Consider the following 27,072-nt stretch of genomic DNA (forward strand, 5'->3'; position numbering starts at 1 on the left):
TCATGTACGCTGTCAGCAACTGCATTTACAACTGTCAGTAGAAGGAAACAAAAAATAAAATTTCAATTTTCCAAACCTGCAGATTGTTTTTCTTAGCTTCTGTGCTTTTATGTAGCATAAAAAACAGCTGTCAGTAAATGTCTACATATATAATGTCTAAAATAAAACAAAAGACTAAACCACATTCAGTGCTGTGAAATTATTGCCCATCCGCAGCTCGTGTTTGCGCTCTGCATAACAATGCACAGTGGACAAATGCTAGCTGTCAGCAAACATTTAGGTACCTGTCAGTAAAAAAAAACCCTAAAAATAATAGGTTTTTGCAGCCCTTCAGATTAATGTGCATGCTTTTTTCTTAACTGCTCCATTCAGCCAGGATTTAGTGTTCTGCGCATACAGACTTGCTGGGATGTGATGCTTTTGCAGAAGTAGCTGGCAGAGGAGAGAGGGACCCATTAAACTGCGTAACAGGACTGTACATGAAACCAGTGCAATGGGGGGGGGGAAGATTGGAGGGGAGGGAGCTGTGCACAGTGGCAGAGGATGGATAGCTTGTAAAGGAGGAGGCAGGGAAAGGGGAATCACTGCAGAGCAGGAGGAGGAGGGGAATTAACAGAGGAATCCCCCAGAATACAGAGACACATCAGACGGATTGGACACAGGCAATCTGGGGTGCACACACAGCAAGATAACAATAAATAGAGGGCAGGGGGATAAAGTCCATCCGCAGAGGGTCCCCTGCTTGCCACCATGAGCTTTCAGAAGCCCTCGGTGGGGATGCCAGAAGATGCCAAGACCAGGGGATCCCCAAGAAAAGATCAGGACTTAAGGGGCGCAGCCATCCTGCACCAACAGAGGCGCCTTAAACAGGCCACCCAATTTGTGCACAAGGATTCTGCAGATCTGCTGCCACTAGACCAGCTGAGGAGATTGGGCACCTCCAAGGACCTGGTGAGTAAATTGGAAAGGAAAGGGGGGGGGATAAGAAAGCAGCTTTTGGGTTTATGCAGCAGGTGGGACAGTGTCGTGATGCGTCACTAGTCACATTTTAATTTCTGTGCAGGAAGACGTGTAAGCAGCACTGGAGGGGTCCTGCGTGAACAGGTCTGACCACAGACATCAAGGCATTTTTTTTAATAACACTTCAGTTTGGGATGCACAAAGAACAATCGGAACATACAAAAACAATGGCTCACAGAAATAGGGGATAATTGGTCAGAAAGATTTCACAACGTGTCAGTAGAATATTCTGTCGGCTGATAACAGTTATTGATACCAGATATCATTTTAGCGTTTTAGAAGGGTGATTGTCTAATAGTAGTTCATACTGTTCATAATACAGAACAAAACCCCAATCAACTGACTATTGTTCAAGGTGTAAGGAAAGATGGCAAAATATAGACTACTATACTGTATAATACTACTAATTGTATAATACTACTATTGTTACTTTTTACTATTATTCCAATCACGCAAAGATTTAAAATCTTCAAAGAATCCTACAGACAGCCCAGGTATTGCCTGTCTCGTATCTGCATGATGCAGGAGAAAAGGAACTGCTTAGAGGTGTCACTATTTGCCAATGGATACAGGAAAAAGGGAGAAAAAATTGCATGCTCAGGGATGTTATTGTCAATCACAGGATACAGAATAAAAGGAAATGCTCAGGGGTGTCACTATTAGCCACTGGATGGTGGAGGAAAGAAATTGCTCAGGGGTGTCACTGTCAATCACAGGATACAGAAAAAAAATGAATGCTCAGGGGTGTCAATGTTAGTCACCGGATGGCAGAAGAAAAAAGACTGCTCAGGGGTGTTACTATCAATCACGGGATGCAGGAAAAAGGGAGTGCTCAGGGGTGTCACTTAAAATCACAGGATGCAGAAAAAAAGCATTTCTCAGGGGTGTCACTGACAATCACAGGATGCAAAAATAAGGGGGTGCTCAGGGGTGTTACTGCCAATCACAGGATGCAGAAAAACATTTTTTCTCAGGGGTGTTTCGGACAATCACAGGGTGTAGGAAAAAGGCAGAGCTCAAAGGTGACACTGTACATGACAGGGCACATAAAGAAAGAGACTGTTCAAAGGCGTCACTGTTAGATTCAGACTACATGAGACATAGACTGCTCAGGGGTGTCACTGTCAATCACAGCATGCAGGAAAAAAGGGAGTGCTCAGGGGTGTCACTGAAAATCACAGGATGCAGAAAAAAAGCATTTCTCAGGGGTGTCACTGACAATCACAGGATGCAAAAATAAGGGGGTGCTCAGGAGTGTTACTGCCAATTACAGGATGCAAAAATAAAGGGGTGCTTAGGGGTGTTACTGCCAATCACAGGATGCAGAAAAAAATTATTTCTCAGGGGTGTTTCAGACAATCACAGGGTGCAAGAAAAAGGCAGAGCTCAACTGGGTTTATCAAACCCCAGACACATACTTTATACCCTCTGGAGGACATCCCCCTCTTGGGGCTATTAGCATAGATAAGAGAATATGTACAACCAGTAAAAACATGACAATGCAACCTTTAAACATGAAGCTAATTAACAGCTAGGCACCTAGACAAGTCGTGTCAGTATGGTTAGTGATCACAAGAATTCTCCACTCTGCCTCCCTTGTCTATGTGCTGGAAAACATGTCAACAATAAGGTTTGATTAACCAGGGCGTGCCCACCCTGATGCCCAGAAACAGTTCCACAGCCCCAGATATATAAAGTACATTCACACTACTTGTTTCCAAATGTCCCACATCCAGCTCGGATTTAGGTTGCCAAGTGGCACATCTTTGGTGGAAATAGTATAAAAGTCAGTAATAAAGTTGGTAGTAGCTGGGGCAAAATGGGCAAATTCTGCATTATGCAGCTCTCAAGGACCAGCCGGGGCAAGATAAAAAAAATGCCCAAGAAGAGTTCCGTATCCCCAGATGGTGAAGGTGCGTCTGCATGATCTGTCCGACACAATGTTTAGGGCAGGCTCACCACTGGTCTGGGGACTTACTGGCCGCATAATCCCAGTAGATACTCCAAGCCAGTCAAAGGGTTTCAGGACCTGGCTCTCCTCCGTGCACTGACCGGGAGAAGCTGAAAAAATCCCCAGTCTCCTCTATAATCAATGGGTAGAAGGGTAGCCCATAGTCCCCTCCAAAAGCCCCTGTCCTGGATGGGTCTCTCACAATTATCGTCTGGAGGAAAGAGACTTCTCAGAAGTATCATTGACAGTAACAGGATAGACAATGAAAGGGACAGCTCTAAGGTCTCACAATCAGTCACTAGAAGCAGTAAGAAAGGGACTACTCAGGGCTGTCACTGGAAATCACAAGCTGCAAGGGGAAAGGGACTGCCCAGGGGTGTCACTGTCATTCACAGGATACAGGAGGAAAGAGAATGCTCAGGGATGTCACTGTCATTCACAGGATACAGGAGGAAAGAGACTGTTCAGGGATGTCACTGTCAGCCAAAGGATTCAGGACGAAACAGGACTTCTCAGGGGTGTAACTGTCAGTTATAGGATACAAGAGGAAAGGGACTGCGCAGGGGTGTAACTGTCCCAGACACAGGATACAGGAGGAAAGGGACTGCGCAGGGGTGTAACTGTCCCAGACACAGGATACGGGAGGAAAGGGACTGCGCAGGGGTGTAACTGTCCCAGACACAGGATACAGCAGGAAAGGGACTGCGCAGGGGTGTAACTGTCCCAGACACAGGATACAAGAGGAAAGGGACTGCACGGGGTGTAACTGTCCCAGACACAGGATACAGGAGGAAAGGGACTGCTCAGGGGTGTAACTGTCCCAGACACAGGATACAAGAGGAAAGGGACTGCTCTGGGGTGTAACTGTCCCAGACACAAGATACAGGAGGAAAGGGACTGCGCAGGGGTGTAACTGTCAATCACAGGATACAGGAGGAAAGGGACTGCGCAGGGGTGTAACTGTCCCAGACACAGGAGACAGGAGGAAAAGGACTACGCAGGGGTGTAACTGTCCCAGACACAGGATACAGGAGAAGAGGGGCTGCTCAGGGGTGTAACTTTCCCAGACACTAGATACAGGAGGAAAGGGACTGCTCAGGGGGGTAACTGTCAATCACAGGATACAGGAGGAAAGGAACTGCTCAAGGGTGTCACTGTCCCAGACACAGGAGCAAAGGGACTATGCAAGGGTGTAACTATCCCAGACACAGGGTACAGGAGGAAAGAGACTGTGCAGGAGTGTAACTGTCCCAGACACTGGATACAGGAGGAAAGGGACTGCTCAGTGGTGTAACTGTCAATCACAGGATACAGGAGGAAAGGGATTGCTCAGGGGTGTAACTGTCCCAGACACAGGATACAGGAAGAAAGGGCTGCACAGGGGTGTAACTGTCAATCACAGGATACAGGAGGAAAGGGACTACTCAGGGGTGTAACTGTCAGTCACAAGATACAGGAGAAAAGGGACTGCTCAGGGGTGTAACTGTCAATCACAGGATACAGGAGGAAAGGGACTACTCAGGGGTGTAACTGTCAGTCACAAGATACAGGAGAAAAGGGACTGCTCAGGGGTGTAACTGTCAATCACAGGATACAGGAAGAAAGGGACTGCTCAGGGGTGTAACTGTCAATCACAGGATACAGAAGAAAAGGGCTGCTCAGTGGTGTAACTGTCAATCACAAGAGGAAAGGGCTGCGCAGGGGTGTAACTGTCCCAGACACAGGATACAGGAGGAGAGGGACTGCTCAGGGGTGTCGCTGTCAGTTACAAGATACAGGAGAAAAGGGACTGCTCAGTGGTGTAATTGTCCCAGACACAGAATACAAGAGAAAAGGGACTGCTCAGGGGTGTAATTGTCCCAGACACAGGATACAGGAGGAGAGGGACTGCGCAGGGGTGTAACCGTCAATCACAGGATACAGGAGGAAAGGAACTGCTCAGGGGGGTAACTGTCAGTCACAAGATACAGGAGAAAGGGACTGCTCAGGGGTGTAACTGTCCCAGACACAGGATACAAGAGGAAAGGGACTGCTCAGGGGTGTAACTGTCCCAGACACAGGATACAGGAGGAAAGGGACTGCGCAGGGGTGTAACTGTCAATCACAGGATACAGGAGGAAAGGGACTGCTCAGGGGGGTAACTGTCCCAGACACAGTATACAGGAGGAAATGAACTGTTCAGGGGTATCACTGTTCCAGACACAGGATACAGGAGGAAAGGGATTGCTCAGTTGTGTAACTGACCCATATACAGGATACAGGAGGAAAGGGACTGCTCAGGGGGGTAACTGTCAATCACAGGATACAAGAGGAAAGGGACTGCTCAGGGGTGTCAAGGTCAGTCACAAGATATGGGAGAAAAGGGACTGCTCAGGGTTGTAACTGTCCCAGACACAGGACACAGGAGGAAAGGGACTGTTCAGGGATGTTACTGAAGATCACAGGGTGCCAGTGGAAAGGGGTGATTGTGGCAGGGTAGGGGGTCAGAGTGCAACTACAGCAATCAGGCCAGTGAAAGTCTGCCATTTCTTGCAGTCTCAGGATTCACAATCAGAATCATTGTAGATCAGTATTATCTGGTTTTGCTGCATGGAGGAATGGCGCTCGGTAGTACTGTGCATGTGGTGAGGGCAGGCTTGCCAACACTCCTTCTTCCACTTAAAAGAAGGAGACAAGGCAGGTTTTGCCAAACCAAAATCAATTCTTTTTCAGACTATTGTCCAAAAATGAACCGACAGCTTCATTCTTCATGAACACATCACGGTGATATCAGTGACCAGCCCACAGGACAGTGCGATCCATTATCTGGCAGTATGATCATTGCTGTGTGCCTGGGCAGGTTGGCATCACTCTGTAGTTTGCTGTGTGATGAACAGAAAGCTCCATGCTTTGTGCCAGGCTGACAACCAATTCATTTGCAGTGCATCATCTTCATGGGAACCGGCTCCAACCGGCTGTTCCTCAAATTCAAGAAAGCAAACAAAATGATTTTATGGCTTTTCCTGACAATCTTTGAATTTCTGTGTATGGGCACTCCATAGATTTCTGGATATTTGGTAACTCAAGCTAGGGAGGGTTATTGTGTCACCAATATCAATAACAGCATCAAGATAGAGATCTAGGCCAACAATTGAGATGTAAGGCAGCTAAAAGGGTTTCTTTTTAAGTTCTGGATGGAGTGGGGAAGGATTAGAACCCCTGCTGTCTTTTTTTTAACTACTATCTGGGACTCCATTAGAGAGATTTCAAGTCACTTTCTGTCCTGCTGACAATACTTTCCTCAGACAGGAAGTGAAGGAAAATCTACAAGGACCCATAGAACAAAAATCTGACGGGGGTCCTAGCCTTTCTCTTCAATACTAAAGAAGAAACTATTACTGTCAGTTTTGCTGTTGGAGATATTTCCTTACTTTTATTATTATTATACAGGATTTATATAGCGCCAACAGTTTGCGCAGCGCTTTACAAAATGAAGGTAGACGTAACAGTTACAATACAATTTGGTACAAGAGGAAACAGAGGGCCCTGCTCATTAGAGCTTACAATCTAGGAGGAAGGGTTGAGTGACACAAAAGGTAATAGCTGTGGGGTGGATGAGCTGATGGAGGAAATAAATGGCAGTTTACTAGTTAGAAGCAGGATAGGCTTCTTTAAAGAGAAAGTTTTTCAGGGATCGTCTAAAAGTGGATAGATTTGGAGATAGCTGGACAGATTGGGGTAGGGAGTTCCATAGGATGGGAGAAGCTCGGGAGAAGTCCTGTAGGCGAGTATGGGAGGACGTGACACAGGAACTAGAGAGCAGCATGTCTAGGGAGGATCGAAGAGAGCGGTTTGGTTGATATTTTGAGACCAGGTTGGTGATGTAGCTGGGGGCAGAGTTGTGGATGGCTTTGTAATTTGTTAGTTTTTTTAATTTTATTCGTTGTGTGAGTGGAAGCCAGTGGAGGGATTGGCAGAGAGGTGTGGAGGACACTGAATGGACGCCAGTGGAGGGATTGGTAGAGAGGGTGAAGGACACTGAATGGAGCCCAATGGAGGGATTGGCATAGAGGGGTGGAGGTCAGTGGAGGGATTGGCATAGAGGGGTGGAGGACATTGAGTGGAGGCCAGTGAAGGGATTGGCAGAGAGGGGTGGAGGACACTGAGTGGAGGCCAGTGGAGGGATTGGCAGAGAGGGGTGGAGGACACTGAGTGGAGGCCAGTGGAGGGATTGGCAGAGAGGGGTGGAGGACATTGAACGGTTGGTAAGGTGGATGAGCCTGGCAGCAGTATTCATGATGGACTGGAGGGGGATAGTCTATGTAAAGGTAAGCCAATGAGGAGGGAGTTGCAGTAGTCGAGGCGAGAGATGACCAGGGAGTGAATTAGGAACTTTGTGGTATCATTGGTTAAAAAGGAGAGTATTCTGGAGATGTTGCGGAGGTTGAGGCGGCATGATTTGGACAGGGATTGGATGTGGGCCTGAAAGAATAGTTCAGAATCCAGGGTTACACCAAGCACTCTGGCATGTCGGGATGTTATTAGTGGTGCTATTGATCCTGACCAAGAAATCAGGGGAAGAGGCACGTGGGGGAGGAAATATTATGAGCTCAGTTTTGGATAGATTGAGTTTTAGGAAGTGATGTGACATCTTGTCTGGTGTTTGGTGAATGTTTAGTCACCAGGACAGAAAGTAAGGAGAAATCTCTCCAACAGAGCCCTGACAGGGTTTCTAGTCCTTCCCCAGCACATCCAACAAAAGGTGTTTTTTTTTCTGGACCTATATTTTAAAATAACCAAAAATATGAAGTTTTTCTGCTCGGGTTTGCAGGTCTAAATCCTTGTACATACCTTTGGATGCCAGCAGGCAGTGTCACTGCTGTTCTAGAATCCAAAAACCCAGCATGCACTATTACTGTATGGAAACACTGAGTTTGCCAAGAAGTCAGTGCTCAGCCCCACCCCCTCCAGCATGTCACTATTACTTGGCATGACTGCCCATCATTAGGATGGGTGAGCAGGATTGTCTTCCTAAGTGAAGTACAAATATGTATAATAGAGTATCCTGTGTTTTGGGGCTCCTTGAGGGGAACTCTAGAACAAATCTGACCCTGCCCGCTACTAGGTGCTGCTTAGCAGGTTTCAGACAAGTATGGGTAAACTTCAAAGAGGGTTGATGCAAGACTATTTTGCACCCTAGGCAAGACCAGTCCCAGGCTGGAATTCCTCAGGAAATGGGGGGAGATAAAACACTGTGACAGCAGGCAGCCCAGCCCACACACAAAGAGAACACCTGAACTGAGAGATTCAACACAGTGACAGATCTGCCACAACACACCACCACCAACACTAACACAGATCACCAGGCCCTAGAAGAGCAGGCTGTGGGATCATGATGATGTCATCACTCTCACAATCACAAATTGCACATGTGATGGATGGCTGGGTGGCCGGGTCACACTCACACAGCCAGGAGACATAAAAGTCAGACAGTGATCAGAAGCCACCAGCCACCTTGCAATAAGGGACTGGGTCTGAGAGGAACACAGGAAGGAGCGGCAGCTCAGCTTCCCAGACACCCAGCATCTTCCTCTGTCCTTTCTTCCTCCCCTCTGCTGCCCCTCCCCTCAGCTGAAGGATCATTTATGATGTGGCAGCGTCTCACACAGAAACACACACTAGGTAGCAGTGCACCATAGGCGGTTGCATAGTTTGCCTAGTGGAAGCACCAGCCCTGCCTTAACTGCTTTCCCACCGCCCTATATCAGATATACTGCTACAGGGTGACAGGGGTACTCAAAATCACATATATATATAAATATATGTCAATCACCGGTAATTACCTGCTGGTTAATTACCGAGCATCTCCAACAGGGAAGAAGACTGTTTTGTTTACTAACCGTCTTCTTCCCTGTTGGCTCAGGCACACTGCTTTGGATGGCTCTGCACAGCACAGCCATCCAGAGTAGTATGCTTACATTAAAGCACACACTCCCTACACATAGTTAACCCTTTGATTGCCCCTCATATTAACCCCTTCCTGCCTAGTGTCATTAGTACAGTGTCAGTGCTTTTTTTTTTTTCAGCACTGATCACTGTATTGGTGTCACTGGGGATGTCAGTGGCACCAAGTCAGTCAGTCCCCCCCCCCCAGTGTCAGAATGTCCGCCGCAGTCCCGCTAAAAGTCACTGATTGCCACCATTACTAGTAGAAAAAAGCAAAATCCCAGTATCTATACCACCATTTGAAAATGCTATAACCTTCATGTAAACCAATTAATTTACACATATTGGGATATTTTTTTTTAGCAAAGACATGTAACAGAATACATTTTGGTGTAAATTTATGACGAAATTTGATTTTTAATTTTTTTCTACTGGACATGTTAAGTAGCAAAAAGTCATATAGTTTTTTTCTCAAAATTGTCAGCCTTTTTTTTATAGCGCAAAAAATTAAAAATGCACAGGCGATCAAATACTATAGAAAGAAAGCTCAATTCGTGGGAAAAAAGGACATAAATTTCATTTGGGTGCAGTGTTGCATGACCGCGCAATTGTCAGTTAAAGTAACACAGCGCCGTAACGCAAAAAATGGCCTGGTCGGGAAGGGGGGTAAATCCTCCGGAGGGCAAGTGGTAAATGTAGGGCAGACTAAAAACAATGGTTCTGGTCATTTATTTTAGATTAGCTGATTTCATAACAGCAATCCAGGCTTTAGAAGCTGAGACAAAATTGTTAATTAGTTAAAGGTTATTTGTAATGATCTGAACTACCCTGCCATGCCATAGAGAATATGTTTTTGATTTAGATGCAAGCTTCTTGTTAATGGCAGATGAGGAGTGCAGAGAATTAAGTGGCAAATTAATACATTGTACTCTGTAAATAGAAACCAATGTAAAACCTGCATGCTGTCACTACTGAAGGGGGGGTCTTTGTTTCTGGCTGCAGCAACCTCACAGTGTGATCCAGAGGCGTCTTCTAGGTGGGAGCCCTATAAAAGAGACCAGCAGCTTGGCACCGTCCCTCCACCTATGCAACCTGGGGCTGCAATCTACCAATGAATCAGTAGGAGAGAGGATTGATGAAGACTCTAATACGGTCCAGGACCAGCCAACAGCTCCTGATACCTCTACGGAGACACCAGGGAGCTGGGCAAAACGCAGCCTGCTTATTAGTTGTAAGGTGAGACAATACACAATTCACTCAAACACACAACTGCAGCACTCCCCGCCATCCCTACTGGAATATTTAAAGCTTAAAGTGTTACTAAACCCACAACAGTAAAATCAGTCTTGAAATGACCACCTGATAAAGACTGAACCCTGAGCACATGCTCAGTTTGGTGTGTATTGCTAGAAAGGTTTTTTTTTTCTTGGGAGGGTGCATGTGATCAGCACAGGGCCAATCAGCACTGTCCAGACAGAGGGTCAGGGGTCCTGCATCCTCCTAGAGCAGAAAGAAAACTCCTCCTACAAGCTTTAACCAGTGCTCTGCTGAACACTGATAGAAGTCACAAGACCGCTCTAACTGCTGATGAGAAAAGGTATTTAGCAGTTTATATTTATTAAAATAATTGCATTTCCATGTTCTGTGTACTGTGGGAGACCAGATATAGTGAATGCAGGGTCCGGGGTTTAGTAACACTTTAGTTCCAGTCAATTTTACTTTTTTGGCAGTGGATAAAGAGGGGAAGAGTTAAAGCTGAAATACAGGATAAGCAAATAATGTCTAAATACAAGAGTCATGTGTATTCTTGCTTAAGTCTTGGTGTGCTTTGTGTATTTCTTCCAGATCTGTGCAGTAATCCAGTTTGAAACTACCTCTGTGCAGGAGCTTCCTGTATTAAAGACTGCTCACTGCTTCTCTCTCTCCTTGTGCAGGGTGACTGGTCTTGTCTCCGCCCCCTCCTGTTGTTTTCTGCAGATTGTAGTGGGTGGAGCCTGCTGGGTCCCTCCCACAGCTCTCCTTTCTGCCCAGGCTATGTGCAGCACAGTCACAGCTACCTTCAAAAAATAATATCTGGCTTTCCAAAACATTTTTGGTTACACAAAGTGAATTTACTTCCTTTGTGGTTATTGAGAAGAATTTTTAAATGAAAGCATTTATTGTGCTGCCACGCAGCTTTACTGTTTAGCAGTTGTTATTTACATGTTATGTTATAATGTTATTTGGTATCATCCACACACCCCTGCTGTTTCTGACTAGTTGGTTGCTTCCACCTTCATTTCCTGTTGTAACACCATTTTAGTTTAGTGGTTATCAAGATGCTGTAGAATGAGGAGGCTATGTGACAGCACTGGAAATTTACCTATGAAAACACCTTTATGTTCATACCTTTGTTACCATGAAGCATAAAGAAGCATTGGAAAATACCTCTGAAGTTGTTATTCATTGAGTAAACTATCTGTTAAGGCGATCATTCAACTTGCTGCACACATTCTGACAGACTGGGTCTAAACGAATCTCGCCACAAGTACAACCGATGCCAAGACAGAACATTTATGCTTTAAATTTTCTGTCTGGTTTTATTTGTTTGTGAACTAATTAGAGAGATCTTCCCTTACTTCCTTACCTGTTGACATCCATAGAAGAAATAAAGGACTAGGTGTCAATGGGACAGGAAGGCACAGACAACCAATAAAAACATTGTCAGAAATATCTATCCCTCCCCCGCTCTGCTAAAACTGTGCTTTTTCTTTTTGTTTGTGTCCCCACTGACAAGATAATGTAATTCATGGCAGGAAGTGGGGGGGAACTCCCACAGAAAAACAGTAATAAAAACCTGTCAGAGGCTCTAACCCTTCTCTGTTTTATCTAAAACTAAATGAAAAAGTTTTGGCTGTAGCTAACTTTTAACTAGAAGTCACACTCAACACTGGTGTTTAAAGGAAATCTGCTGGTTACTTTATTCTTCTAAGGACTACATATCCCATGGTACCTTGCTGCCTGCAAGCAGTGATTCCTCTACTGACTCCGCCTCCTGAAACTCCACCTCCCAGCACCTCTGTAGCTCAGCAGGCAGGCTCTGTGAAATGTGTGCCACAGCAGTGCCTACTCACAGGACATAGTGATCATGTGTCACAGAATTCAAGGAAGGAAATGTGTGGGGATCTTCACAAAGTAAGTTTACAAACTGCAAATTAGTTATATAGATTAACAGCTTCCGCGCCGCCCTATAGCAGAAATAGTCTTGGCTCCTTCAGCTGTGAGATCTTCCATAAGTCCCAGCTCTGTTCCTGCATAACTAGGGGTTTTGGGTGTTCCTACCCACCTTTATGGGTCCCAGCTCCTCCTGTTACAATCTCTATAATAACAGACTAGAGTCACTTTTACAATATTGTTTTAGAAAGCACGCATTCTTTTCCTCAATGTTAAAGTTTGTTCTCTTCTCTTAGGTGTGTACGCAGGATGTCTCTTGCAAGCTGTCTGTTGAAAGCTATGAGAACCTCATCTCCAGATCGTGCATGCAAAGACTGCGGTAAGATGCGGTCCCTAATCCTAGCAGCCTAGCCCCTTCCCTCACAGTATCTCACAGAAGTGAGTACACCCCTCACATTTTTGTAAATATTCTATTCTATCTTTTCATGTGACAACACTGAAGAAACGACACTTTGCTACAATCTGAAGTAGTGAGAGTACAGCTTGTATAACATGTAAATTTTCTGTCCCCTCAAAATAACTCAACACACAGCCATTAATGTCTAAACCGCTGGCAACAAAAGTGAGTCCACCCCTAAGTGAAAATGTCCAAATTGGGCCTAATTAGCCATTTTCCCTCCCCGGTGTCATGTGACTCGTTAGTGTTATAAGGTCTCAAGTGTGAATGGGGAGTATGTGTGTTACATTTGGTGTTATCTCTCTCACTCTTTCATACTGGTCACTGGAAGTTCAACATGGCACCTCATGGCAAAGAACTCTCTGAGGATCTGAAAAAAAGAATTGTTGCTCTACATAAAGATGGCCTAGACTATAAGAAGATTGCCAAGACCCTGAAACTGAGCTGCAGCACGATGGCCAAGACCATACAGCGGTTTAACAGGACAGGTTCCACTCAGAACAGGCCTTGCCATGGTTGACCAGAGAAGTTGAGTGCACGTGCTCAGCGTCATATCCAGAGGTTGTCTTTGGGAAATAGATGTAGGATTGCTGCCAGCATTGCTGTAGAGGTTGAAGGGGGGGGGGGGGGGGGTCAGCCTGTCAGTGCTCAGACCATACGCCGCACACTGCATCAAATTGGTCTGAATGGCTGTCATCCCAGAAGGAAGCCTCTTCTAAAGATGATGCACAAGAAAGCCCGCAAACAGTTTGCTGAAGACAAGCAGACTAAGGACATGGATTACTGGAACCATGTCCTGTGGTCTGATGACACCAAGATAAAATGATTTGGTTCAGATGGTGTTAAGCGTGATTGGCGGCAACCAGGTGAGGAGTACAAAGACAAGTGTGTCTTGCCTACAGTCAAGCATGGTGGTGGGAGTGTCATGGTCTGGGGCTGCATGAGTGTTGCCGGCACTGGGGAGCTACAGTTCATTGAGGGAACCATGAATGCCAACATGTACTGTGAAATACTGAAGCAGAGCATGATCCCCTACCTTTGGAGACTGGGCTGCAGGGCAATATTCCAACATGATAACGACCCCAAACACACCTCCAAGATGACCGCTGCCTTGCTAAAGAAGCTGAGGGTAAAGGTGATGGACTGGCCAAGCATGTCTCCAGACCTAAACCCTATTGAGCATCTGTGGGGCATCCTCAAATGGAAGGTGGAGGAGCGCAAGGTCTCTAACATCCACCAGCTCCGTGATGTCATGGAGGAGTGGAAGAGGACTCCAGTGGAAATCTATGAAGCTCTGGTGAACTCCATGCCCAAGATGGTTAAGGCAGTGCTGCAAAATAATGGTGGCCACACAAAATATTGACACTTTGTGACCAATTTGGACATTTTCACTGAGGGGTGTGCTCACTTTTGTTGCCAGCGGTTTAGACATTAATGGCTGTGTGTTGAGTTATTTTGAGGGGACAGCAAATTTACATGTTATACAAGCTGTACACTCACTACGTCACATTGTAGCAAAGTGTCATTTCTTCAGTGTTGTCACATGAAAAGATAGAATAAAATATTTACAAAAATGTGAGGGATGTACTCACTTCTGTGAGATACTGTACATTATAGTTACTTTATCAGCAGGTACAACAATCACTGAGACCTGAAACGCTAACAACACACAAATATGGAGTATATATGACTCCTTCCTTAGCAATATTTACAACCAATAGTGTTCTGTTTCAAATGCTGCTTTATGTATTGACATACCTCCTTAGACCCAGTCTGTCTTCACAGTATGGTCACCTGCTGACTTGGTATTATCTACAGGCAGTTTAACTCTTTAATAAGACATAGAAGTTGAATCTAATGCAACTTCAGCTGACTGCAGTACAGGGGATGTTTTTCTAGACTTTTAAAGTGTTAGAAGACAATAACTTTCTTGCGCCCTGTCTCTGTAAATAACTAGCACTGACTGAGGGAAGATGGAAGAAGGTCTAGCTAGAACTAAAGTAACTAGCACTAAACAAAAAGGGGAGACAGAGATCGAAATCAAAATCCCATTAGTAAACAAGCTTTAGTGGCCCAAAACCACCACTAGATGTCAGCATAGAAAACAACAATAACAACCTAATGCAGTTCAATGCAACACATAAAAAACATGAAAGTGGGACAGAACAAATAGCTTTTAGATGCAATGGAGCAATAGAGGTGCTGTGCATTTAATCAACATTCCACTTTTTAATATGCAGTGTAGCATTTAAGATAGACATCTGCTGCACTTTCCTAGGGCAAACTTTAATGTTGTCAGGCACGGTGCCACATGCTGAGAGAAGGTTAATCTGCTTTCCATTTTAGAATTAGGAGCATGCACCTATGTGAGCTCCTAGTTCTGAGATTATACTGTCACTGACAGCGAAGGTCTCACACTAATGGGGGAGAACAAATTAGCATGATTACCATAACATCAGCATGTGATCAACATGGCAGCCAATCACAGTGATTACAAGGTTGTTGTTTTTGTTGTTGTGCATATAATCAACCTTTTGCTTTCTAATATTACTATTATTATTACACAGTATTTATAAAGCGCCAACATTTCGCTCAGCGCTGTACATTACAATGGGAGACAGAACATGAGACAGTACAATAACAATACAATGCGATACACGAGGGGTTCGAGGGCCCTGCTCCTTGGAGCTTACAATCTAGGAGACGCAGCATTGAAAATAGAAATCTACTTGTGCCCTTTGTCAGTGCAAACTGCACTGTAACTTTCTCAGGCACTGCTCCCGTATGCCTAGAGAACGGTTATCTACTTTCTATTTCAGAATTAGGATCATGCACCTGTGTGCTCTCCGTGACTGTGCTGTCACTGACAACCATGGTCTCACACTAATGGATAGTTACTTGGTTACTATCAATCAGGTGATTTTTACAAACCAACCTGCTGGATACAGCTAAAAACATTGCTGGTGACCTGTTGGTCATTGGTGGTAATGCAGTTTGCAAACAGAGCCTTCCCACTTGCCCTCCAGAGGATTTACCCTCCTTCCTGACCAGGTCATTTTTTGCGATACGGCGCTGCGTTACTTTAACTGACAATTGCGTGATCATGCAACACTGCACCCAAATTAAATTTACGCCCTTTTTTCCCACAAATTGAGCTTTCTTTGATCGCCAAAAAAAATGACAATTTTGAGAAAAAACAATATTTTTGACTTTTTGCTATTTAACATATCCAGTAAAAAAATAAAAAAAATCAAATTTCGCCATAAATTTAGGCCAAAATGTATTCTGCTACATTGGTTTGCGTGAAAGTTATAGCATCTACAAATGGCCATATAGATACTGGAATTTTTTATATTTTTTATATTTTTACTAGTAATGGCGTCGATTTCACACTGGGTGGAACTGACTTGGTGTCACTGACATCCCCAGTGACAGCAATAAAGTGATCAGTGCTAATAAAAAGCACTGACACTGTACTAATGGCACTGGGCAGGAAGGGGTTAACATTTGGGGTGATAAAAGAGTTAACTGTGATCTGTTTCATAGTAAACTTTCCCCTCCCCTCTGAAACATGCACACATCACCCCCATACTTAAAAAGCCCTCCCTGGACCCCAATGACCCCAACAACCTCAGACTCACCTCCCTGCTCCCATTTACATCCAAACACCTCGAGCGCCTAGTCTACACCCGCCTAAGCTCTCACCTCAACGACAACAACCTCCTCGATCCCCTACAGTCCGGCATCCGTCCCCTTCACTCCACCGAAACTGCCTTACTCAAACTCTCCAACGACCTGCTAACTGCCACTATTCACTGCTCCTACTCCTTGACCTCTCTGCGGCCTTGGACACAGTCGCCCACCCCCTCCTCCTCAAAAAACTACACTCCCTTGGCCTCAGAGATTCTGCTCTCTCCTGGCTCTCATCCTACCTGTCACAACGCTCTTTCAGCGTTCAGCTATAATGCTACCACCTCCCCCTCACTCCCCCTCTCTGTTGGGGTCCCTCAAGGCTCTGTCCTCGGGCCCCTTCTCTTCTCCATCTACACCTCTTCCCTTGGCCAACTCATACACTCTCACGGCTTCAACTACCACCTATATGCCAACGACACACAAATCTATCTCTCAACCCCCCAACCCACCCCCTCGGTCTCTGCCCGAATCACACACCTACTGAGCGACATATCAGACTGGATGTCGCTCCACTTCCTTAAACTGAACCTCTCCAAAACCGAGTTTCTTGTCTTCCCCCCAGCCCGGACACCCCCCCCCATTGACTTCTCTATCACATCGAACAACGCCACCATCAAACCCACCCCGCAGGCCAGAGTACTTGGTGTCATTCTGGACTCCAACCTATCCTTCCAGCCCCAAGTCCAATCTTTAACAAACTCGTGCAGACTCCACCTCCGCAACATTGCCAAAATCCGCACGTTCCTAACTCCAGAAACCACTAAACAGCTCATCCACTCCCTCATCATATCACGACTCGACTACTGCAACTCCCTCCTCACTGGCCTGCCTCGCTGCTGGCTATCCCCGCTTCAGTCCATCCTGAATACGGCTGCCAGACTCATTCACCTTTCCAACCGCTCCATTTCCGCCACCCCCCTCTGCCAATCCCTCCACTGTCTTCCAATTGCGCAACGGATCAAATTCAAAATCCTAACACTGACATACAAAGCTGTCCACCATACTGCCCCGAACTACATCACCGACCTAATATCCAAGTACCGCCCAGCACGCACACTCCGCTCCTCACAAGACCTCCTTCTCTCTAGTTCCCTGGTCTCCTCCTCCCATGCCCGCCTCCAGGACTTCTCCAGGGTGTCACCCATCCTCTGGAACTCCCTGCCCCAACCCATCAGATTATCACCTACTCTCCTCTCCTTTAGGTGCACCCTGAAAACCCATCTCTTCAGGGAAGCCTACTCCACCCCCCCCTAACTTGCCAACCTCCTACACTCTTCCTACCACCCCATCCCCCACAGCTATCTCCTCCTGTGCCACCATCCCCTCCCTCCTAGATTGTAAGCTCGAAAGAGCAGGGCCCTCGATCCCCTCATGTTTTGCATTGTATTGTTGTTGTTCTGTCACATGTTCTGTCCCCCTTTGTAATGTACAGCGCTGAGCGAACTATTGGCGCTTTTTAAATACTGTATAATAATAATAATAATAAACTGTGTCTGTGATTTTAACTGTAAGCACACTGCTTCGTACGGCTCTGCTATGCAGAGCCGTACGAAGCAGTGTGCAGGAGCTGACAGGGGAGAGAAATGAATTGTTTACATACAGTAATCCCTCCCCCCCCCCGTTGGGAATACTCGGTGAGTGATTGACAGCCGAGGCCGCAAATAGCAAAATGTATACGTATATGTAAATGTATATATATATAATGTGATTTTGCACACCCCTGCCACCCTGTAGCAGTATTTCTGCTACAAGGCAGAAGGAATGTGGTTAATCTACAGAACCTGGAAGATACCGATGCAGGCAGCCATCCCAAAATGTGACAGATCCTCAGACATGGCTAATGCAGGCCATACATGGGTCGAATTCCAAACTAATTTTCTTTAGAAAATCCCAAATTTTGTGCATTTTGTAATCCGTTGGTGCCACCATTGATTTCGAAATTCGACCAACCAAGCCTTTAATTTCACCTCATGTTGCTACAGAAAAGAATGTTCGTGGCCAAGAATTTTCACTTCTTTCCAGGTTACAGCTCATTCTCGTTTCTTTTTCGATTCGATTTCTCGCACGATTCTCCCATCATTGATTAGAAATTAGTTCATTTTTCAAAAAATTTCCAACAGGCCGGATCACTCAAGTTCGATGGTCACTTGAAAATCATCCATTGCTGTGGCCCACTAATGGTGTGAAATTTGAACGAAATTTCTTAGAAAAGATTTTCAAAAGAAAATTCTTTCGGAAGTCGACCCATGTGTGGCCGGCTTAAGAATCAAAATTTTACTGGCTACACTACTATATGTGCATGTACACATTTTACAGTTTTATCTAGCTTGCAGTTTTATGGCATTAACTATTAAAAGTTTGATTTTCAGGCTGCAGATGTTAAGTGACCCTCAGGGGAGGGTGACGGTGGACATCGAAGTAGGAAATGAGAAACTGACAAGCAGTGCTGTAATTGTTGGTAAGACAATGACAGATCCTAGCAACAGAATGGCAGACAGATTCTAGAAACAGATGGAATGATCACACAGGGCATTATAACATGACAGAGCAACACAAACCAAGATACGTGGTGGGACGTGGGAGTCAGAGAGAGATGAACTTCTACATTGCGCCAAACAGCTTTTAATCTATCTAAAACTGGTCATACACTATACAATCTTCTTGTACAATCTTTTTAGATCAACCATCATCTATGTCCCTGGTGCCCAACCTGCAGCTCCTTGGTGTTTGCCATGCAGGTCAGTAGGGGGCCCAATGAGATGCCCCGGGTAACTTTTTCATAGGCTTTTTTGAGTTTGGGCAAGGACACAGGGGCCCCATGATCCCCTATTGCCCGGGGGCCCCATGAGTTGTCAGTCCGTCCCTGCTCCAGCCTCCAATATCTTCTATAGCACAGTCTATGACCATCTCCTCTTGTAAGTCTTCAGTTTTTGACAGTTTTTTGTAACAATACATACTATATAATAAATATTGTATGTGTGTAGGCAGGCGCAGGTAGCACTCAACCACAACGGCATTGCAGAGGGAAAGGAAGTCAGAAGAAACATGGCTTGTTTATGGTTTCCTGGGTCACTGGGAAAGCTATCTGATTGGCTGCTGCTGCCCCACGTGACTTTGGCAGCCATCTTGGGTCAGGCAGAGTCTATTTACGTTGATAACCACTGATCTATGTAGTGCAAGGGCCTGCTTGATTTGATGCAAATTGAATGAATAGTTTGGGTGTGTCTTCAGTTTAAATGTTTTTGTAAATCTAAAAATGGCTGTTCGCTAGGATTGTATAGCATATGACAAGCCTTAGAAGTAAGTAAGAGCAGACAAGGTAACATGAGGTGGATGAAAAAAAAAAAATTCCTTCACACAAAAATAAAAGAGGTTTACTCCTCATTTTAAGATAGTCGGTTTGGACATTCAAATCATTCCTCTTTGTCTAGGTCCCCAAAGCCCTCCTCCATAGAGGTAATTGTTTTCATGCACTGCACTGATGATGACCAAAAAGTCTGAAACAGCTGTATATAGTTTGGAATAAATGGCTTTATAATATTGGGTTGTACAGTTAGGGTTGCTGTTAGAAACCACAGGGCCCCATACAGCCAACCTGACAGGGCCCCCCTCCCCCCAAAAATAACAAAAACAGTTGACTATGCTTTAGTTATGAATGCACACAGTGAGCGATTGGTACCAATCACTCATTGTGTTCATTAAGGAAAGGAAGGGGCTGGTAATTGTGACATATTTACCGCACCCTTCCCCCACTCTCCATCCTTTTGTGTGCTTACAGTTGCCATTGGAAAGGAGAGGAGGGAAGCTGACAGATCTGTGGGGTGTGGGCACACAGGGGGGGCCTGGGCAGCATGCAGAAACGTATGGTGCATAGGGAGGGTGGTAGGGGGTATTACTGGAACCAATCCCCTGTATGTCTCTCTGCAGCAGCTGAAAGCCAGAGAAGAAGCCAGCTTTTAGCTGCTGCAGAGAGACATACAGGGGATTGGTTCCAGTAATTGCCCCCGCCACACCGATCCCCCTTTCTGCCCACATCCAATTCACCCAGCTGCCTGGGCCCCTCTGCTGGCCTGGGCCCCGTACAGAAGGACTGGTGGTACCCCCTTATCTACAGCCCTGTGTACAGTATTTGTGCTGTACACTAGTAGCTCTGGATATACAGTTGTCCCAGGAACAAAAAAGGAATGATTTGCTTACTAAAATGTGGAAACAACCCCTCTACCTTTGCATGTTCCAGGGAAGTGAGTCATGCAGATAACATAGTGTTTTTAGAAGGATCTAGTTAGGATCTACTTAAATCTCCATGCACAAAATCTTTTGTTTAAATGTATTCCTTAATATCCACAGAGGATTTAAATTCACTTTGTGTGCACCAAATGCTTTTGCAATCTTGAATATTATCTTGTAAAAATAGCAGTGACATCATCACTGTGCTGTTCATAACCTGTGTGGGAAGCATAGCTGTTAGGGGGATCCAACAGGCCCACCTATTACAGGCTGCCTGCAGAAAACTACAGAAGAGGGCGGAGACAAGACCAGTCATCCTGCACAAGTCAAGAGAGCACCAGTGACTGGTCCTTCTTACAGGAAGCTCCTACACAGAGACAAGGTTTCACACTGGATTACTGCACAAATCACAAAGAAAATTACAAGAAATACACAAAGCACACCAAGATTCCATTAGGAACACAAGTATTTAAACAATATTTGCTTATCTCGGAGTTCATTTTCAAAACTTCTATTAGGTTATTTTTTGCTGTGTCCTATTGGGGAAATTTCCCAATGGAATACAGTCCTAGGCTCCTTCTTGGCTCTGATATATTATATGACACATCCAAAATGAGACCCAGGAGGACTTTACTCACTCTGCTGGGTGTCGCAGCATCTGAGATCTGGAGAGCAAATATTACAGAGGGAGGGGGCATTTGTACTTTGTTGTACTACTGCACTTTGCATTACCTACTGCAAACCTCTGAATTCTGTGCTGGATACCACTGACCCCGGCAATCTGCATTATGTCCGCTTACATTTGAACTCTGCATTACATACTACTGATCCCTGCCCTTGGCATTACGTACTACTGACCCCTGCATTCTGTGTTATTTACTACTGACCGCTGCATCTTTGTTACATACTGCTGACCCCTACATTCTTAATTATTGACTCCCTACCTCTGCACTCTGTGTTACTTACTCCTGACCTCTGCATTATTTACTCTTGACCCCTGTATTCTGAACTCTGTATTAACTTCTGCCCCTAAATTCTGCATTACATACTCCTGAACTCTGCACTGCATTACTTATTCCTTACCTCCGATGTGTGCATTACTTACTACTGACCCCTGTACCCTGCATTCCTTACTCCTAACCTGTGAATTCTGCAGTAATAACTATGGACACCTGCACTCTGCGTTAACTACACTAGACTTCTGAAATCTATGTTTCTTACTACTGACAACTACACTCTATGCTGCTTACTTCTGACCTCTGAACTTTGTAGTGCTCCTCACCCCTTAACTCTTCTTTTCTTACTCATGACCGCTGAACTCTGCATTATTTACTTCCTACCCCTAAACTCTCTATTACATACTCCTGATCTTGCACTGTCACTTATGCCTGATATCTGAACTGTGCATTACTTACTACTGACACCTGCACTCTGCGTCTCTTACTCCTAACCTCTGAACTCTGCATTATCAACTACTGACCCCTACATTGTGCATTAACTACTCCTGTCTTCAAAACTGTATGTTTAACACTACTGACACCTACACTCTGCATTGGTTACTTCTGACCTCTGAAGTTTGTAGTGCTCCTCACCCCTGAACTCTGCTTTACTTACTCCTGACCTCTGAGCTCTGCATTACTTACTTCCTACCCCTAAACTCTGCATTACATACTCCTGACCTCTGTCACTCTGGCACTATCACTTATGCTTGACCTCTGAACTGTGCATTACTTACTACTGACCCCTGCACTCTGCGGTCCTTACTCCTGACCTTTGAACTCTGTGTTACTTAATAAGGACCCCTGAACTCTGCATTACATACTCCTGACCTCTGTCACTATCACTTACGCTTGACCTCTGAACTGTGCATTACTTACTACTGACCCCAGCACTCTGCTTTACTTACTTCTGACCTCTGAACTCTGCATTACTTTCTTCCTACACCTAAACTCTGCATTGCATACTCCTGACCTCTGTCACTCTCACTTATGCTTGACCTCTGAACTGTGCATTACTTACTACTGACCCCAGCACTCTGCTTTACTTACTCCCAGCCTCTGAACTCTGCATTACTTATTTCCTACCACTAAACTCTGCATTACATACTCCTGACCTCTGTCACTCTGGCACTATCACTTACGCTTGACCTCTGAACTGTGCATTACTTCTGACCCCTGCACTCTGCGGTCCTTACTCCTGACCTTTGAACTCTGTGTTACTTACTAAGGACCCCTGAACTCTTCAAACCTTCCTTATTTTTTAATGTGGCCTTGTTATATCCTTAAAGCATGCTGTACACTGATGATCATTGATGTCTTCTATGTGGTTCAGATAGATCTCCACCTCTCCAGGGTTGCCTACCCCTGGTCTGACCCTTTCATATTGCATCCAAAGAAATTGTCATGAGACTTTCATATATGTAAACTACATGTAAAATATACACAGTTCATTGACAGATAACTGCCATCATTCTGATCAAGAAGGAACAGAATGCCTGTGGCCATGAAGGGGTTAGTGCACCCATCATGACGGGTCACTCCTAAGCACGTAATGGAAACACAATAGGCACTCTAATTCAGCCATATGTCTGTAATGTTCACATCTCATTGGCCTCAGCTAAAAATAACTCACTTTTTAAAAATAATTACAGTATACTTATCCTGGCATGTTAGCTCTGAATTGAGACAAATGCCTGTTATCATAACAGGATTGTGTACAGTTTAGATGCATTGCCACTGAGTCCCTCTCCTGAGTCGGAGCCAGTGGCGTCACGGGGTGACTCTATATAGAGACTTGTCTTTCCAGAGTGGTAATGATTTACATTTGACTGTCCCACTTACATTGCTCTCAGTAGCTTTTGTATTTTCAGTGGCGGCAGGGGCACTCTGCCTGAAAATGTTGTTACTAGAAATCAAAGAATTAAAGAGACTTCAGTTCCTGACCAATAAAAAATGCTAGTTGACTGGCTGTTGTGCCAGTCTAATGGTTTCCTTATTTCCTGACCTGAGATCAGCATGCAAGTCAGGAGTCCTTGCCTTGCTCTGCCTTTACTTGATGCATACTTGATGCGGGTGTCAGTGACTTAGTAAACATTTGAAATCAATGGATCTGCATCTTACAGCAATTGGCAGCCAGGCAACTAGCATTTATAGAAGAAGAGCAGCGATGGTAGTCTCCATATTAGAGCTGATATCCAGGCAAGCAGCTAATTATACAGATTTAATACAAATAGGGGATCAGTTTTACCGGCAAATAAATGTGTATTTCTGTCCATCCAGTTCTGTGATTAACACAGCTCTGCCACACAGCACTGTTCTATCTAGCAGGAACCGTCAGAAGTGAGCCGAGCCTAGGAGGATGGCGGGTCATGGAGGAGGGGGGTGGACAATGGTCAGGGTGTGGGGAGCGGATGCTGATTGATCGTGTGGGACACCACCATATGATAAACGATCCTTCAGCTGAAGGGAGGGGCAGCAGAGGGGGAGGAAGAAAGGACAAAGGAAGATGCCGGGTGTCTGGGACCAGTGTAGCACCTGAGCTGCCGCTCCTTCCAGTGTTCCTCTCAGACTCAGTCCCTTACTGCAAGCCAGCTGGCGGCTGCTGATCGCTGTGGAGTTTTGTAACTCTGTCTCTTTTTTTTTGTTTGTTTCTCTGTTTGATTGGTTAATACAGTTAATTTATATTTGGTTATTATATATCTTGTCCTTGATATTGGTGCTGGTGGCATCTTATGGCACTTATTTTTGCAAATTAGAAGAAATTTAGCAGTTTCATGTTTTGTTGATTTAATATTTTCTACTGTTTTTAATTTTTATTTATCTATTTAATTTTTTTTGGGGGGGGGGGAGAGTGCAAATAGCTGGTCTTGCCTAGGGTGCAAAATAGTCTAGCACCGGACCTGCTCTTATCAGCATGCTTTTTGCATTGTGGCACAACTGTACAGAATCTGGGGGGGGGGGGGGGGGGCAGGGGTTGTTGCATGCCATGTTATCTAATGATGACATTTACAGAAATCAGAATGAAGAATTCCAATTCTCACGAGATAAGATGTCTTCATGGAATGTCTTATGAAGATGGAAGACAGGTACCCTTGGGGCCCTCACACTTAAGTGTTCCAATGCACATTATGGCATGTGTTGATGTGTTTTGCAATACGGCAGCCCATTCAATGGCCCAGAACAGACAGTATATGATTTGTATGGGTTGTGATGGGCTGCAGTACATTGTGCTCTACTGTGCAATGTGATGAGGTGCCATTTACAATGAAGAGCATGTTGCCACAACTCACAAGTGTGAATGGGCCCCCAGACAATTAAATTGCTACTTTATTCTTTCTACACATTAGCTTCCTGTTTCTTCCCATGAATGGAATATAGAAGTGACAGTATGACAGTGAGTAGTATATACTGACACGGTGTAGGCAATAGCAGCAGACCACTGATCACGGAGATTTATACATTGTTACCCTAAACTTTCGGTTGGAAATTTGCAGTGGAATGTTTTTTTTTTCCTCCCAACAGATGACAGCAGTGCAGAATTCAGCATCGGTCTGGACACACTAGTAAAACTCAAGGTATGTCCTGCATTTCCCATCCATGACTGTAGGGTGCGACACTGTCTGGGCTTTGTCTTGAACACTGTTACTTTTAAATAATTTTTTCAGGCTTGCTTTACCATATTTCTATCACTATATCACACATAACGACTTAAAGTGTTACTAAACCCACAACAGTAAAATCAGTCTGTATATGCAGTAATCATGTTTGTTATACTCACTGTGGAACCTAAGGGGTTAATCCTCAATAGTGTGTAAAATGGCTGTTTGATACTGTCTTCTCTGATCCTCTCCTTCTTCTACTGTCCCCAATCCATCTGCTGATAGAATAGAGCCTTGGGGGGCAAGTGTGCACATACTCAGTTTGGTGTGTATTGCTAGGTTTTTTTTTTTCCTTGGGCGGATGCATGTGAATAGCACAGGGCCAATCAGCACTGTTCAGACAGAGGGTCAGGGGTCCTGCAGCCTCATAGGACAATCAGGGGAGAATGAAAACTCATCCTACAAACTTTAATCAGTGCTCTGCTGGACACTGATAGAAGTCACAGGACTGCTATATACTGCTGGTGAGAAAAGGTATTTAGCAGTTTATATTTATTAAATAATTGCACTTCCATGTTCTGTGTACTGTGGGAGACCAGATATAGTGAATGCAGGGTCCTGGGTTTAGTAACACTTTAAAAACATATACATACCACCCAGATACCACCCATACATTTTTTTCATCTTAAGTGATTGTAATATTTTCAGGTATTTATTACCTCTCACAGAGATCACAGTAGTACAATTCCCCTCCCCCTCTCGCTTCGACAATGCCATTAACTCCTTTCCTCTCCAAAAGGCCAGAGCCACCTTTGTTCGGACACCATTCACCTCCTGGACTAAAGTGCTGGCACAGAGATGACACAGTCATGTGAATCCTTTGCCTGTGCAGTTCTTGGCTCTGTTCACAATTGTCTGACACAAGTCGGCCCCTGCTTCAGCCTCTCAACTTGTGATTTGCTACAAAGTAACAATGTTACAGCCTGATCATTAGGGAAAAGAGACTGGGGAAATGCTTTCTCCTGTCTGCAGCAGACTGATGACATCATCTCAGCCTGGGCAAACTTACCCAATGATGACTTTTTAATGACAAAAGATGGAGCTTGTTCAGGGGCGGGGTGACCATTTGGAAACTCGGGCACTGCCCGAGGGCCCGGGGTCAGTAGGGGGCACCATGAGATGCCCCTGGTACCTTTTTCATAGGCTTTTTTGAGTTTGGGCAAGGACACAGGGGCCCCATGATCCCCTATTGCCCGGGGGCCCTATGAGTTGCCAGTCCGCCCCTGAGCTTGTTTGTTATGAATGATGATTCCCTTGACTTTCTCAGAGCTGCATAGATCTGGAGCATGGTGTGCTGAAGACCCCTTCACAAGTCATCCCATTTCTGACTTTCTTCAACAATCATCCAGAGGTAAAGAAGACCGCCAGTGAGCGCTGAAGCACCACCCGCTGGCAGGGGAGCGAACAGCAATGCTGACTGAGAAGCACAAGTACAGGCACTGCGTTCTACACTGTGTTCATGGACAATATTTCTGCATGGCCTTACAAGGCAGGGATAACCAACAGGAGATATGTTTGTATGAGAATGTGTGTTGCTAAAAAAAATTATTCATTTTTAGAAGTGTTCCAGGAAAAGTTTGAACTGACAAATCTGTGACCATTCTTTATAAAGGAAGACATTTTCACATACTGTGTAGTATGACTGTGTTCTTTAAACAAATTAAAAAGAGTTATTTCCCAGAACTCAGCAGTGGCATCCCTAGTCAGTGCACAATCCACTATGCAATATAACAATCATGTCTGTGCAGCAGAAAATGAAAAGATCAGTGTATTGAGGACAGGAGATAAAAAAAACAGACTGGTATGGCTTAGGCCTAGTTCACACCAATGCTTTTTGCAGAAATGCACTACAGTCCATTTAACATGGTTTCCTATGGGACGCGTTCATATCTATTTTCAGCCGCTGCGGTTTTAGAAAGGATCAGGGACTTTTTTAAATGCAAAATGTTACATTTTTAGATCAATAGACTTCAATAGCGATGCTGCAGA

General features: G+C 44.9%; 1 protein-coding gene across 2 annotated transcripts; it reads left to right on the top strand.

The window, feature by feature from the left end:
- The first annotated feature begins 527 nt into the window (after nucleotides 1-527).
- NRIP2 (nuclear receptor interacting protein 2) lies at nucleotides 528-26,712 on the top strand. 2 transcript variants are annotated; one of them, XM_089671747.1, is made up of 6 exons: nucleotides 531-951; nucleotides 9,899-10,132; nucleotides 12,346-12,428; nucleotides 18,569-18,657; nucleotides 24,947-24,999; nucleotides 26,351-26,712. In XM_089671747.1, exons 1-6 carry the CDS (start codon nucleotides 751-753, stop codon nucleotides 26,459-26,461), a joined length of 771 nt encoding a protein of 256 aa, XP_089527873.1. In that variant the 5' UTR covers nucleotides 531-750; the 3' UTR covers nucleotides 26,462-26,712. The 2 variants fall into 2 exon arrangements, with proteins under 2 accessions (XP_089527874.1, XP_089527873.1); XM_089671748.1 differs by lacking the exon at nucleotides 9,899-10,132 and having other exon boundaries at nucleotides 528-951.
- Nucleotides 26,713-27,072: the final 360 nt, after the last annotated feature.

The sequence above is a fragment of the Staurois parvus genome, unplaced genomic scaffold (genome assembly GCF_062004578.1).
Source record: "Staurois parvus isolate SC_StPar_1 unplaced genomic scaffold, SC_StPar_1.0 ptg000114l, whole genome shotgun sequence".
NCBI lineage: Eukaryota > Metazoa > Chordata > Amphibia > Anura > Ranidae > Staurois > Staurois parvus.